This window comes from Oncorhynchus gorbuscha, linkage group LG05, assembly GCF_021184085.1.
Source record: "Oncorhynchus gorbuscha isolate QuinsamMale2020 ecotype Even-year linkage group LG05, OgorEven_v1.0, whole genome shotgun sequence".
Taxonomy (NCBI): domain Eukaryota; kingdom Metazoa; phylum Chordata; class Actinopteri; order Salmoniformes; family Salmonidae; genus Oncorhynchus; species Oncorhynchus gorbuscha.
In genome coordinates this window covers 29,354,590-29,368,886 of record NC_060177.1, presented here as the reverse complement: position 1 = coordinate 29,368,886, position 14,297 = coordinate 29,354,590, and the positions used below count along the sequence as shown (strand labels likewise).

General features: G+C 41.0%; 1 protein-coding gene across 15 annotated transcripts in view; it reads left to right on the top strand.

The window, feature by feature from the left end:
- LOC124035800 (tight junction protein ZO-1-like) overlaps nucleotides 1–14,297 on the top strand; it is a 194,670-nt gene that overhangs the window by 177,427 nt on the left and 2,946 nt on the right. For 10 of the 15 annotated variants that reach the window (XM_046349554.1, XM_046349551.1, XM_046349546.1 and 7 more), the window contains 4 exons: nucleotides 6,078–6,187; nucleotides 6,311–6,698; nucleotides 7,015–7,232; nucleotides 11,274–11,417. In XM_046349554.1, the coding sequence (XP_046205510.1) occupies nucleotides 6,078–6,187; nucleotides 6,311–6,698; nucleotides 7,015–7,232; nucleotides 11,274–11,417 (860 nt within the window). The remainder of the gene's footprint in view (nucleotides 1–6,077; nucleotides 6,188–6,310; nucleotides 6,699–7,014; nucleotides 7,233–11,273; nucleotides 11,418–14,297) is intronic. The other 5 variants (XM_046349559.1, XM_046349552.1, XM_046349558.1 and 2 more) reach the window with 3 other exon arrangements.

Below are 14,297 nucleotides of genomic sequence, written 5' to 3'. Positions count from 1 at the left end.
TTCTTCGTTACAATGACGGCCTACTGGGGAACAGTGGGTTAACTGCCTTGTTCAGGGGCAGAACAACAGATTTTTACCTTGTCAGCTCTGGGATATTTGATCCAGCAACCTTTCGGTTACTGACCCAATGCTCTAACCACTAGGCTACCTAATTTGTATTTAATTCTAAGTAAGTCACAGCCTATGTGTAATTTATAGAGTAAATTGATTTAATGCAACAAAAATGTTTTTTAAGTGCTGAGCGCTTAATGCCACTGCCAGCCTAGTGTGTCATTAGTCGGCTACATCCTTGAAATAATATAGCCTAAATAATACATTGTTGTCTACCTGTCGGACTCCTGACCTATTTCGTGTTTATATGCTGTTTAATACGACATGTAGCCTATTTGAATTGATAAGCTCTTCTTACAGTCATCCTTTCCTTTCCTGTTTATTAAAATACTTTTCATTAAAATAATTTGGTTTTGTATTCAATTTTCAAACCAAATGGTAGGTCCATGTAGTCACAACAATAGATGGATGTTAAACTGTGATTTTAATTAATGGAGCGAATTTGGAGTGGCAGTTTTTGAGAAGCGTTTTTTAGCGGAGCGGTTAGAAAGGACTCCGCTCACATGCTCAACTCCGCTCACATACTCTGGTGGGAGATACAATATAGCTTACTTTCGCCCTGCAGCACACTCACCAGACAGAAACCTAATGGGGGGTCTGAAGCTTTTTATCTTAGTGGTTCCTCCTTTAAAAGTTGCGTGCTTACGCCGCGGGACTTAGAGGTACCCAGCGTTACAGCTTAATTTCTTCAGACCACCACATGGGGGAGTTAGAGCACTCAGTATGCATTTAGGTCCCAAGGTTTTTATATGACCAATCATATCGACTGGTTCCAATGACAAAAAAATATGTATGTTTTTTTTTAATTTGACCCCTTTTTCTCCCCAAATTCTTGGTATCCAATTGTTATAAGCTACTATCTTGTCTCATCGCTACAACTCCCGTACGGTCTCGGGAGAGACGAAGGTTGAGAGTCATGCGTCCTCCGATACACAACCCAACCAAGCCGCACTGCTTCTTAACACAGCGCGCATCCAACCCGGAAGCCAGCCACACCAAGGTGTCGGAGGAAACACCGTGCAGCTGGAAACCTTGGTTAGCGTGCACTGCGCCCGGCCCGCCACAGGAGTCGCTGGTGTGCGATGAGAAAAGGATATCCCTACCGGCCAAGCCCTCCCTAACCTGGACGACGCTAGGCCAATTGTGCTTTGCCCCACGGACCTCCCGGTCGTGGCCGGTTACGACAGAGCCTGCGTGCGAACCCAGAGTCTCTGGTGGCACAGCTGGCGCTGCAGTTCAGCGCCCTTAACCTATGCGCCACCCGGGAGGCCCCCAATTGAAGGACAAACAGTACAGTTAGATAGCAATAAAAACGGTACTATAGAGGCACAGAATAAGTTAGAGGAAAAACAAAAAGAAATGGAGGAACTTATTCAAGAAAGATCCAGTGTAATATATTATAATAATAAAGCGAACTGGATGGAATATGGGGAAAAATGCACCAAATTCCTTTTTAATCTTCAATATAGAAATGCTACCAAAATAAATGTATTCAAACTTGTTACAAATAATGGAGTCACGCATGATTCACCAAATTATATTTTGAAAGAGGAAGTAAAGTACTTTAAGAATGTGTTTTCATTCCAGGCTCCTCCATCTCCACTAACTGAAACTAATTGTATGGATTTTTCACCTAATAATAATATAAAATTAATATCTGTACAGAAAGACTCATGTGAAGGCCAAATTACTGAGGAGGAACTGCTTGAGGCAATTGGGGCCTTTAAGGATGGGAAAACTCCAGGGCTGGATGGCATACCAGTGGAAGTATACAAAACTTTTTGGGGTATACTCAAAGGACCATTATTGGCTTGTTTTAACCACTCCTATATAAATGGTAGATTATCAGACACGCAACAAGAAGGTCTGATATCATTATTACTGAAACAGGACCCAAGTGGTATATATAAAGATCCAGTCCATTTAAAAAAATTGGAGACCTCTTACACTTCAGTGTTGTGATGCAAAAACCCAGCAAAATGCTTGGCACATAGAATTTTAAAAAGTATTGTCAGATATTATTCATCCTAATCAGACAGGTTTTTACATTGACGATACATTGGAGATAATATAAGACAAGTACTGGAAACATTACAATACTATGAAATATTGGGGACACCAGCCCTGGTTTTCATAGCTGATTTTGAAAAGGCTTTTGATAAAGTACGACTGGAGTTTATATATAAATGCCTAGAATATTTAAATTTTGGGGAATCTCTTATAAAATGGGTTAAGGTTATGTATAGTAACCCTAGGTGTAAAATAATAAATAATGGCTACATCTCAGAAAGTTTTAAACTATATAGAGGAGTAAAACAAGGTTGTCCACTATCGGCATATCTATTTATTATTGCAATCGAAATATTAGCTGCAAAGATTAGATCAAACAATCATTTTAAGGGATTAGAATTCAGTGGCTTAAAAACTAAGGTGTTATTGTACGCTGATGATTCATGTTTTCTTTTAAAACCACAATTGGAGTCTGCATTGCCTCTTAGAGGATCTAGATACTTTTGCTATCCTCTCTGGATTCAAACCAAATTATGATAAATGTACCATATTACGTATTGGATCACTAAAAAACACATTTTACATTACCATGTAGTTTACCAATTAAATGGTCTGATGGAGATGTGGACATACTTGGTATACAAATCACAAAAGAAAGAAATCTCACTCCAATACATTTTTATAGAAAGTTAGCAAAAATAGATAAGATCTTGCCACCATGGAAAGGAAAATACCTGTCTTATTTGTGGAAAAATCACCCTGATTTAACTCCTTAGTCATATCACAGTTTACCTATTTGCTTATGGTTTTGCCTACACCGAGTGACCTGCTTTTTAAATTATATGAACAAATAATATTCAATTTTATTTGGAACGGTAAGCCAGATAAACTGAAAAGGGCTTATTTATATAACAAATATAAATTTGGTGGGCAGAAATGATTAAATATTAAAGCATTAGACCTCTCACTAAAGGCATCAGTCATACAAAAGTTATACTTAAATCCAAACTGGTTCTCTAGTCAAGTGGTACGAATGTCTCATCCTATATTCAGGAAGGGCCTTTTCCCCTTTATTCAGATTACACCAGCTCACTTTCGGTTGTTTGAAAAGGAAATCATCTCAAAAATATCTTTATTTTTTAAACAAGCCTTAGAAAGTTTGTTGCAATTGCAGTTTAATCCACCTGAAAGGACGGAACAAATAGTACAACAAATATTGTGGTTAAATTCAAATATACTAATTGATCAAAAGAAACTGTATTTATCGAAGAAATGTTTAAAAAAGGTATAATTTTAGTGAATGATATCATAAATAGGACTGGTGGAGTTATGTCACACATGCAGCTAACACAGACATATGGACATGTCTGCTCTACCCAAAAATTACAACCAATTAATTGCAGCATTACCACAAAAATGGAAGAGGCAAGTAGAAGGGGAAAAAAGTAAGGAACTTGTATGTCGGCCATGTATTAAAGAACATAAATGGTTAAAGAAAAGTGTGATAAATAAAAACATATACCAATTTCATTGAAGGGCCAAAAAACTGACAGCTGTGCCATATTGCAAAATAGTTGGGAAGAGATTTTCGTTGTACCCATTTTATGGCACATGGTTTATCAATTGATACGCAAAACAACGCCGGATTCAAAACTTTACATTTTTCAAAAAAAATTACTGTACAAAATTCTTGCAACTAATAGAATGTTATATATATGGGGGATACAATCTTCCCAGCTCTGCAGATTCTGCTGTGAGGAGGCAGTCATTAGATCATTTATTTTCGTTTTGTCCATATGTAGCTCGTTTTTGGTCACAGGTCCAGGAATGGCTGAAGAATTGCAACATTTGCCTAGAACTAATGCTACAGATAGCAATACTGGGTGATTTGAAAAGCCATAGTCAATCAATCAATAATATAATAATTATTTTAGCAAAATGATTATTTTTAATTTACAATCTGTAGAATCTATGAAATTAGGAAGGTTCAATTATTTTCTGAAGCATCACAGCACAGTTGAGAAATACCGTGGGGCAAAAAAGTATTTAGTCAGCCACCAATTGTGCAAGTTCTCCCACTTAAAAAGATGAGAGAGGCCTGTAATTTTCATCATAGGTACACTTCAACTATGACAGACAAAATGAGAGAAAACAATTCCAGAAAATCACATTGTAATAATTTTTAATGAATTTATTTGCAAATTATGGTGGAAAATAAGTATTTGGTCAATAACAAAAGTTTATCTCAATACTTTGTTACATACCCTTTGTTGGCAATGACAGAGGTCAAATGTTTTCTGTAAGTCTACACAAGGTTTTCACACACTGTTGCTGGTATTTTGGCCCATTCTTCCAGATCTCCTCTAGAGCAGTGATGTTTTGGGGCTGTTGCTGGGCAATACGGACTTTCAACTCCCTCCAAAGATTTTCTATGGGGTTGAGATCTAGAGACTGGCTAGGCCACTCCAGGACCTTGAAATGCTTCTTACGAAGCCACTCCTTCGTTGCCCGGGCGGTGTGTTTGGGATCATTGTCATGCTGAAAGACCCAGCCATGTTTCATCATCAATGCCCTTGCTGATGGAAGGAGGTTTTCACTCAAAATCTCACGATACATGGCCCCATTCATTTTTTCCTTTACACGGATCAGTCGCCCTGGTCCCTTTGCAGAAAAACAGCCCCAAAGCATGATGTTTCCACCCCCATGCTTCACAGTAGGTATGGTGTTCTTTGGATGCAACTCAGCATTCTTTGTCCTCCAAACATGACGAGTTGAGTTTTTATCAAAAAGTTATATTTTGGTTTCATCTGACCATATGACATTCTCCCAATCTTCTTCTGGATCATCCAAATGCTCTCTAGCAAACTTTAGATGGGCCTGGACATGTACTGGCTTAATTAAGCCACATTTCTTAAAATAAATCCCATATGCTATGTTATTACAAAAAAGGTTTTAAATTCTCTGGTAATGCCAATTTGGAATGCTTCTCAAAGATGCCCTCTGGTGGTCAAATTAGCACTAACTTGCATTCACAGAAAAAATGTATGACAGTTAATAACGTGCCACAGAATGCTGCAGCAGCCCGCAAGGTATGACGCAACTTTTAAAGGAGGAACCACTGTAGCTACATACACACACTACTCCTGGGGTCTAAAGCTAGACTACAGTATATCTCTCAGCAACACACACTACCACCACCGCAACATTTGATTCACCCTGCCATGGAAACTGTCCTCTTATAGTTGAAAGGAAAGAGTTGGTGGTTGGCCCATGCTGACAAATGAAAAACTAATTTTTGAAGGCAAGCTGTGTTTTGTTATCCTCCTGGGCGACAGTAGAAGGGTTACTTTGATGTACCACACTGTGTGCATTCTCCGCCTCAGTCAAAGACCATGCCAAAGATACAAGATTAAGTGGGAAGGGAAAAATACTATCGCAGTATTCTTTTATTCTGAATTTCTTTCAACTATCAACAATGGGTTTCACCGTTCTTACAAGGTGTTTTACCACTGTAAAACATGCCTCGAGACGTTCAGGCTACTTTGGATGTCCAAGCTGCAATGTATGCATCATTATTTGCCCCATTTTGTAATTATCTAATTAATCAATTGCACTGTAAGGTCTTATTGGCACTAGTAGTGGAAAGCATATTTTAAAGTGTGTTTTGGAGAAGCAATCTGTGTAAATGAATACAGTCAATTAACTAGATGGAGCCACTGTGTTTTATTAAAAGTAACAGACTCACTGAACTGCAGTTTTAGAACCTTCCTCTTGAGGATACATGGCATGTCACTGGTGTCACTGTTTAGGTCTAGATTTTTTGAAGTAGTACACATGACGAACATGATTTAAAATCAGTTATTCTAACCCTGGCCTGAATTCTTCTTTACCTTAAACCCATATGTTTGTGCCATCATTGTGACATTGGTTGAACGTGCTCTTGTGTTTTTTTACAGGGCAGAGTCCGTGGAGAAGGTCAGTCCCGTGGAGAGGAGATATGAACCTGTTCCCCAGGTTACCCCTGCTGCCCCACCTGCCATACTGCCCAAACCCACCTCACCTGAGGGTAAGCACTATTGTATAGGACACACACTAGTCTAGTTGTACATGCAGTATTTTCATCTAGAAGTATAATACTCACACACACTCACAGTGACTCACTTACCAGATCCCCATGATTCTCCCAAAGCAGACACAGTCACGACCAACTACCTGCCCCAGAAGAGTTACCCTGAGAAGTCTCCAGTGAACGGTACGGCAATGAAGGACCAGCCCAAGGCCCCGGCCAATACCAGCTACAACCGCTACGTCCCCAAGCCCTACACCAACTCCGCCAAGCCCTTCGAGAGGAAGTTTGACAGCCCCAAGTTCAACCACAACCTGCTGCCCAACAACAAAACAGACCTGGCCCCAGCCATCAAGGCCCCAGCCAACAGCACAGCCCCAGCCAAGCACCAGATCTCCCCCCAGCCTACAGACATGGACTCAGGCCTCGACACCTTCACACGCACCATGGACAACAGGTCCAAGTACCAGCACAACAACATCAACGCTGTGCCCAAGGCCATCCCTGTCAGGTGAGAGGATTCAACATCACCCCCTAGAGGGGTAACCTACCCACTGGCGGAACTATACTGGGTTCAGTTATAATATATAGATTATAGTGTTATCGCCTCGCTTCATGTATTATGGAAGTAACACACCAGGAGTGAGGAGTGTTTCTGTGCATGGCTAGAGAAAAGAAAGTCACATGGTCATGGGTCTTACAGTTCTATAGTTGACACACTGAATGATACCAATGCCTTTGCCCGTCCAGAAGGTGTCACAAATGTTTGAGGCTCTAACTGGCTCTATGTTCTGATATCTGACTGTGACAACTCTCTCCCCCTGTAGCCCCAGTGCTCTGGAGGATGATGATGAGGATGAAGGTCACACGGTGGTGGCCACGGCCCGGGGGGTCTTCAACTGCAATGGCGGGGTGCTGAGCTCCATCGAGACGGGTGTCAGCATCATCATCCCACAGGGGGCCATCCCCGAGGGCGTAGAACAGGAGATCTACTTCAAAGTCTGCCGGGACAACAGCATCCTGCCCCCCCTGGACAAGGAGAAAGGTCAGACATGGGTTCATGGTAGAGGTCGACCGATTAACCGTAATGGCCGATTAATTAGGGATGATTTCAAGTTTTCATAACAATTGGAAACCGGTAATTTTGAACGCCTAGGCAAGTCAGTTAAGTTAAAACCTCTTGAAGCTAGGGGGCACTATTTTTATTTTTGGAAAAATAACATTCCCAAAGTAAACTGCCTATTTCTCAGGACCAGATGCTAGAATATGCATATAATTGACAGCTTAGGATAGAAAACACTTGAAAGTGTCCAAAACTATAAAAAATATTGTCTGAGTATAACAGAACTGATATTGCAGGCGAAATCCTGAGAAAAATCCAATATGGAAGTGACTCTGATTTTGAAACCCCTGTCTTTCTATGCATCCCTATTGCCCATTGAAAGGGATATCAACCAGATTCCTTTTTCTACGTCTTCCCTAAGGTGTCTACAGCCTTTAGACGTAGTTTCACGCCTTTATGTTGAAGAATGAGCTTAAACGAACACATTGCGTAAGTGGCCAGCTGATGGCTCTGAGTGATTCTTGCGTAAAAGAGAGAGGTAGCCATTTTTCCTCCTGGTCCTACTGAAAAGCCAACTGTCCCGGTTGATATATTATCGAATAGATATTTGAAAAGCACCTTGAGGGTTGATTATAAAAGCCATGTTTTTGCCATGTTTCTGTCGATATTATGGATATAATTTGGAATTCTTTTCGCCGTTGTCGTGACCGCTATTTCCTGTGGATTTCTGAACATAACGTAACAAACAAACTGAGCTATTTCGGGTATAAAAATAATCTTTATGGAACAAAATGAACATTTGCTGTCTAACTGGGAGTCTCGTCAGTGAAAACATCCGAAGATCATCAAAGATAAACGGTTAATTTGATTGCTTTTCTGATTTTCGTGACCAAGCTTCCTGCTGCTAGCTGGACATAATGCTATGCTAGGCTATCGATAAACTTACACAAAAGCTTGTCTTGCTATCGCTGTAAAGCATAATTTCAAAATCTGAGATGACAGGGTGATTAACAAAAGGCTAAGCTGTGTTTCGCTATATTTCACTTGTGATTTCATGAATTTGAATATTTTCTAGTATGATTATTTGACCATTGTGCTATGCTAATTAGTGTAGTTGCTGACAATTCGTCCGGATCCGGGATGGGTTGTTCCAAGAGGGTATTAAGAACACATTCTTATTTTCAATGACGGCCTAGGAACGGTGGGTTAATTAACTGCCTTGTTCAGGGGCAGACGACAGATTTTTACCTTGTCAGCTCAGGGATTCAATCTTGCAACCTTACAGTTAACTAGTCCAACGCTGTAACCACCTGCCTCACGAGGAGCCCGCCTGTTACGCGAATGCAGTAAGAAGCCAAGGTAAGTTGCTAGCTAGCATTAAACTTAATCAATCATAATCACAAGTTATAACTACACATGGTTGATGATATTACTAGGTTAACTAGCGTGTCCTGCGTTGCATATAATCGATGCAGTGCGCATTTGCGAAAAAGTACCGTCCTTGCTCCAACATGTACCTAACCATAAACATCAATGCCTTTCTTAAAATCAATACACAAAAGTATATATTTTTAAACCTGCATATTTAGCTCAAATAAATCCAGGTTAGCAGGCAATATTAACCATTTGAAATTGTGTCACTTCTCTTGCGTTCATTGCACGCAGAGTGAGGGTATATGCAACAGTTTGAACCGCCTGGCTTATTTGTCAACCAATTTGCCAGAATTTTACGTAATTATGACATAACATTGAAGGTTGTGCAATGTAACAGGAATATTTAGACTGATGGATGCCACCCGTTATATAAAATACGTAACGGTTCTGTATTTCACTGAAAGAATAAATGTTTTGTTTTCAAGATGATAGTTTCCGGATTCAACCATATTAATGACCTACGGTTCGTATTTCTGCGTGTTATTATGTTATAATTAAGTCTATGATTTGATAGAGCAGTCTGACTGAGCGATGGTAGGCACCAGCAGGCTCATAACCATTCATTCAAACAGCACTTCTGTGCGTTTTGCCAGCAGCTCTGCTGTTTATGAATTCAAGCCTATCAACTCCCGTGATTAGGCTGGTGTAACAGTGTGATGTGAAATGGCTAGCTAGTTAGCGGGGTGTGCGCTAATAGTGTTTCAAACATCACTCGCTCTGAGACTGGGAGTAGTTGTTCCCCTTGCTCTGCATGGGTAACGCTGCTTGCTGTTGTTGATGTGTTCCAGGTTTGAGCCCAGGTAGGAGCGAGGAGAGGGACGGAAGCTATACTGTTACACTGGCAATACTAAAGTGCCTATAAGAACATCCAATAGGTATATGAAATACAAATGGTATAGAGAGAAATAGTCCTATAATTCCTATAATAACTACAACTTAAAACTTCTTACCTGGGAATATTGAAGACTCATGTTAAAAGGCACCACCAGCTTTCATATGTTCTCATGTTCTGAGCAAGGAACTTAAACGTTCTTACATGGCACATATTGCATTTTTACTTTCTTCTCCAACACTTTGTTTTTGCATTATTTAAATCAAATTAAACGTTTCATTATTTATTTGAGGCTAAATTGAATTTATTGATGTATTATATTAAGTTGTTCATTCAGTATTGTTGTAATTGTCATTATTACAAATAAATTTTAATCTGTATCGGTGTTGAAAAATCATAATCGGTCCACCTTTAGTTTATGGTACACAGGAGTTAGCAGATTTCACAAGGGGTCATTCGCCCCTCTTTATTCCAGTCTTAAGATATTCTATTCTTCAGTTAAGTGTTTTTAGTACCTTAATTGCTGTCTTTACAGTGAATATTATAGGTATTCACCCCTCTTAGATTTTTGTTCACATTTTGTTGCGTAGGATAGGTATATTTTCCTTCAATCTTTTAATGGTTTTCAATGTCTAAACTGGTTATGGCTGTTATCAACAACCGCTGAATAGTATAGCGCTACATACAATAAATATTATTATTATTATTATATTATAAATATTACTATAAATATTTATATTCATGAAATCACAAGTGCAATATAGGAAAACACAGCTTAGCCTTTTGTTATTATGCTTTTGATTTTGAAATTATGCTTTACAGCGAAAGCAATCCAAGCGTTTGTAAGTTTATCGATTGCACGAGAAAACATTAAGTACACTTAGCATCAGTGGTAGGGAGGCTCCAGACGGAAAATCAGAAAAGCAATCAAATTCTTGTAATCGTTTACCAGTTTGATGATATTCGGATGTTTTCACAGGCAGGGAGCCCAGCCAACAGCGAGTTACGAGACTCCTGGTTACAGAACAAATATTCCTTTTGTTCCATAAAGATTCTTTTAGATCCAAAATAGGAAGAGCAGCTCCGTTTGTTTGTCGTGATCCGTATGTTCAGAAAGAGATGCCAAATTAATTGTGTGTCTGCATAGCAATGATAAGAGAGACCATGTGAGGTTATGACAAAACTCATGTGACCACTTGAAGTTTATCGCGATGTTATCGTTCTGCCTCATTTTGATATTCGGATGTTTTCAAAATAAAACAAATATTCCTTTTGCCTGACACTCTGTCTGAAGACTGTTGACAAAACCTTGAGGAATCGCTGCCTCATTTTTCAAAATAAAAGCCTGAAAATTAATCTGGTTCATATCCCTTTAAATCCAGCAAAGGGAGGCTATGGAACATGGAGTTTTCAAAATAGAAGCCACTTCCTGTTTTGATTTTCCTCAGGGTCTCGCCTGCAATATCAGTTATGTTATACTCACAGACAATATTTTGACAGTTTCGGAAACTTTAGCGTGTTTTCTATCCAATACCAATAATAATATGCATATATTAGCAACTGACACTGAGGAGCTGGCCGTTTACAATGGGCACCTTTTCATCCAAGCTACTCAATACTGCCCCTGCAGCCCTAAAAAGTAAAATGTTCACCGTGCCTGTTTCAACCCATTAAGTAGCCCAACAGCTTCAGTGATCTTAGGAACACTGTGTGCATGTGTATTAGCCTCTAACCCTGTGGTGTATATCTGTTTCCAGGAGAGACCCTGCTCAGCCCGCTGGTGATGTGTGGCCCTCACGGCCTCAAGTTCCTGAAGCCTGTGGAGCTGCGTTTACCTCACTGTGCGTCTATGACCCCAGATGGTTGGTCTTTTGCTCTAAAATCCTCCGACTCCTCGTCGGGTACGCTGTCCTCTCTCTGTCCTTTTGGGGTCGGGGCTTTGGGTTGGCTTTGTGACAAACTGATGGTTGTGGGTCACTTTGATTTTTATGGTTTCATTTATTTGGTATTTCAGTTTAATCACTCACTCATTCATCCACTGATCTTTATTTATTTGATGTGGTCTTCAGATCAAAGTTCTTCTTGTCATTGCTTTTTCATGCTGAAACATATTTCTTTCTGTTCTTTCCTCTACTTTGGGTCTATGTCATCTGTTTGACATGGATATGGTTCCATTGGACATGCATCCAGCCGATCAGTTTTATGTTCATAAGATTAGTTTATTCTTTGTAGTGAATCATTCCACATTATTTTCCTACAAGTGATTCTTTTCTCTCACATAGCCACCCAAACGTCTATCCTGAAACGCAGCGGTCCTCTTAAATTTGGAAGAGAATCCTCTCAGAGACGGACGCATGGCTCCCTCAGTACTAACATATATTCTGTTGTGTATGTGAGAACAGCCTGTGGGTTGGATCTGAGATCTGTCTGTCTGACAGCATCAGAACAGAACTGAGACAGCTCTCTGCTCTCCCTCCGTTCCTCTCTAAATGTCTTAATGGTAAACTTGGCACCGCCGTGGATTAGCTACTATTTACTCTCAGCTAGAATTGGACTTGAAGGGCTAAATTAGCCTACTGCTGCCTCGTTGGCTTGTTCGTTTGTTGTCCTGCTTCGTTGTAGATGGATTACAGGGCTATGCTCTAATCCTCTTATTGTAAAACAACTTCTTTAGCTTCATTTTGTCTCGACTTGTGTCTTGCTCCTCACTTGCCCATGCCCATTGGTAGTTTCCAGTAGGGAAGCAGCGTAGTGTGTGACTGAATGGTCTTGGTTTAGAATGTTTGTTTTTTTTTCACCTGAATTTAACCAGGTAGGCTAGTTGAGAACAAGTTCTCATTTGCAACTGCGACCTGGCCAAGATAAAGCATAGCAGTGTGAACAGACAACACAGAGTTACACATGGAGTAAACAATTAACAAGTCAATAACACAGTAGAAAAAAAAGGGGAGTCTATATACATTGTGTGCAAAAGGCATGAGGAGGTAGGCGAATAATTACAATTTTGCAGATTAACACTGGAGTGATAAATGATCAGATGGTCATGTACAGGTAGAGATATTGGTGTGCAAAAGAGCAGAAAAGTAAATAAATAAAAACAGTATGGGGATGAGGTAGGTAAAAATGGGTGGGCTATTTACCGACAGACTATGTACAGCTGCAGCGATCGGTTAGCTGCTCAGATAGCAGATGTTTGAAGTTGGTGAGAGAGATAAAAGTCTCCAACTTCAGAGATTTTTGCAATTCGTTCCAGTCACAGGCAGCATAGAACTGGAACGAAAGGCGGCCAAATGAGGTGTTGGCTTTAGGGATGATCAGTGAGATACACCTGCTGGAGCGCGTGCTACGGATGGGTGTTGCCATCGTGACCAGTGAACTGAGATAAGGCAGAGCTTTACCTAGCATGGACTTGTAGATGACCTGGAGCCAGTGGGTCTGGCGACGAATATGTAGCGAGAGCATACAGGTCGCAGAGGTGGGTGGTAAAAGGTGATTTAGTGACAAAACGGATGGCACTGTGATAAACTGCATCCAGTTTGCTGAGTAGAGTGTTGGAGGCAATTTTGTAGATGACATCGCCGAAGTCGAGGATCGGTAGGATAGTCAGTTTTACTAGGGTAAGTTTGGCGGCGTGAGTGAAGGAGGCTTTGTTGCGGAATAGAAAGCCGACTCTAGATTTGATTTTTGATTGGAGATGTTTGATATGAGTTTGGAAGGAGAGTTTACAGTCTAGCCAGACACCTAGGTACTTATAGATGTCCACATATTCAAGGTCGGAACCATCCAGGGTGGTGATGTTGGTCAGGCGTGCGGGTGCAGGCAGCGAATGGTTGAAAAGCATGCATTTGGTTTTACTAGCGTTTAAGAGCAGTTGGAGGCCACGGAAGGAGTGTTGTATGGCATTGAAGCTCGTTTGGAGGTTAGATAGCACAGTGTCCAAGGACGGGCCGGATGTATATAGAATGGTGTCGTCTGCGTAGAGGTGGATCAGGGAATCGCCCGCAGCAAGAGCAACATCATTGATATATACAGAGAAAAGAGTCGGCCCGAGGATTGAACCCTGTGGCACCCCCATAGAGACTGCCAGAGGACCGGACAGCATGCCCTACGATTTGACACACTGAACTCTGTCTGCAAAGTAGTTGGTGAACCAGGCAAGGCAGTCATCCGAAAAACCAAGGCTACTGAGTCTGCCGATAAGAATATGGTGATTGACAGAGTCGAAAGCCTTGGCAAGGTCGATGAAGACGGCTGCACAGTACTGTCTTCTATTGATGGCGGTTATGATATCGTTTAGTACCTTGAGCGTGGCTGAGGTGCACCCGTGACCGGCTTGGAAACCAGATTGCACAGCGGAGAAGGTACGGTGGGATTCGAGATGGTCAGTGACCTGTTTGTTGACTTGGCTTTTCGAAGACCTTAGGTAGGCAGGGCAGGATGGATATAGGTCTGTAACAGTTTGGGTCCAGGGTGTCTCCCCCTTTGAAGAGGGGGATGACTGCGGCAGCTTTCCAATCCTTGGGGATCTCAGACTATATGAAAGAGAGGTTGAACAGGCTGGTAAATAGGGGTTGCGACAATGGCGGCGGATAGTTTCAGAAATAGAGGGTCCAGATTGTCAAGCCCAGCTGATTTGTACGGGTCCAGGTTTTGCAGCTCTTTCAGAACATCTGCTATCTGGATTTGGGTAAAGGAGAACCTGGAGAGGCTTGGGCTTGGGGGCTGTTGGCCGAGGTTGGAATAGCTAGGCGGAAGGAATGGCCAGCTGTTGAGAAATGCTT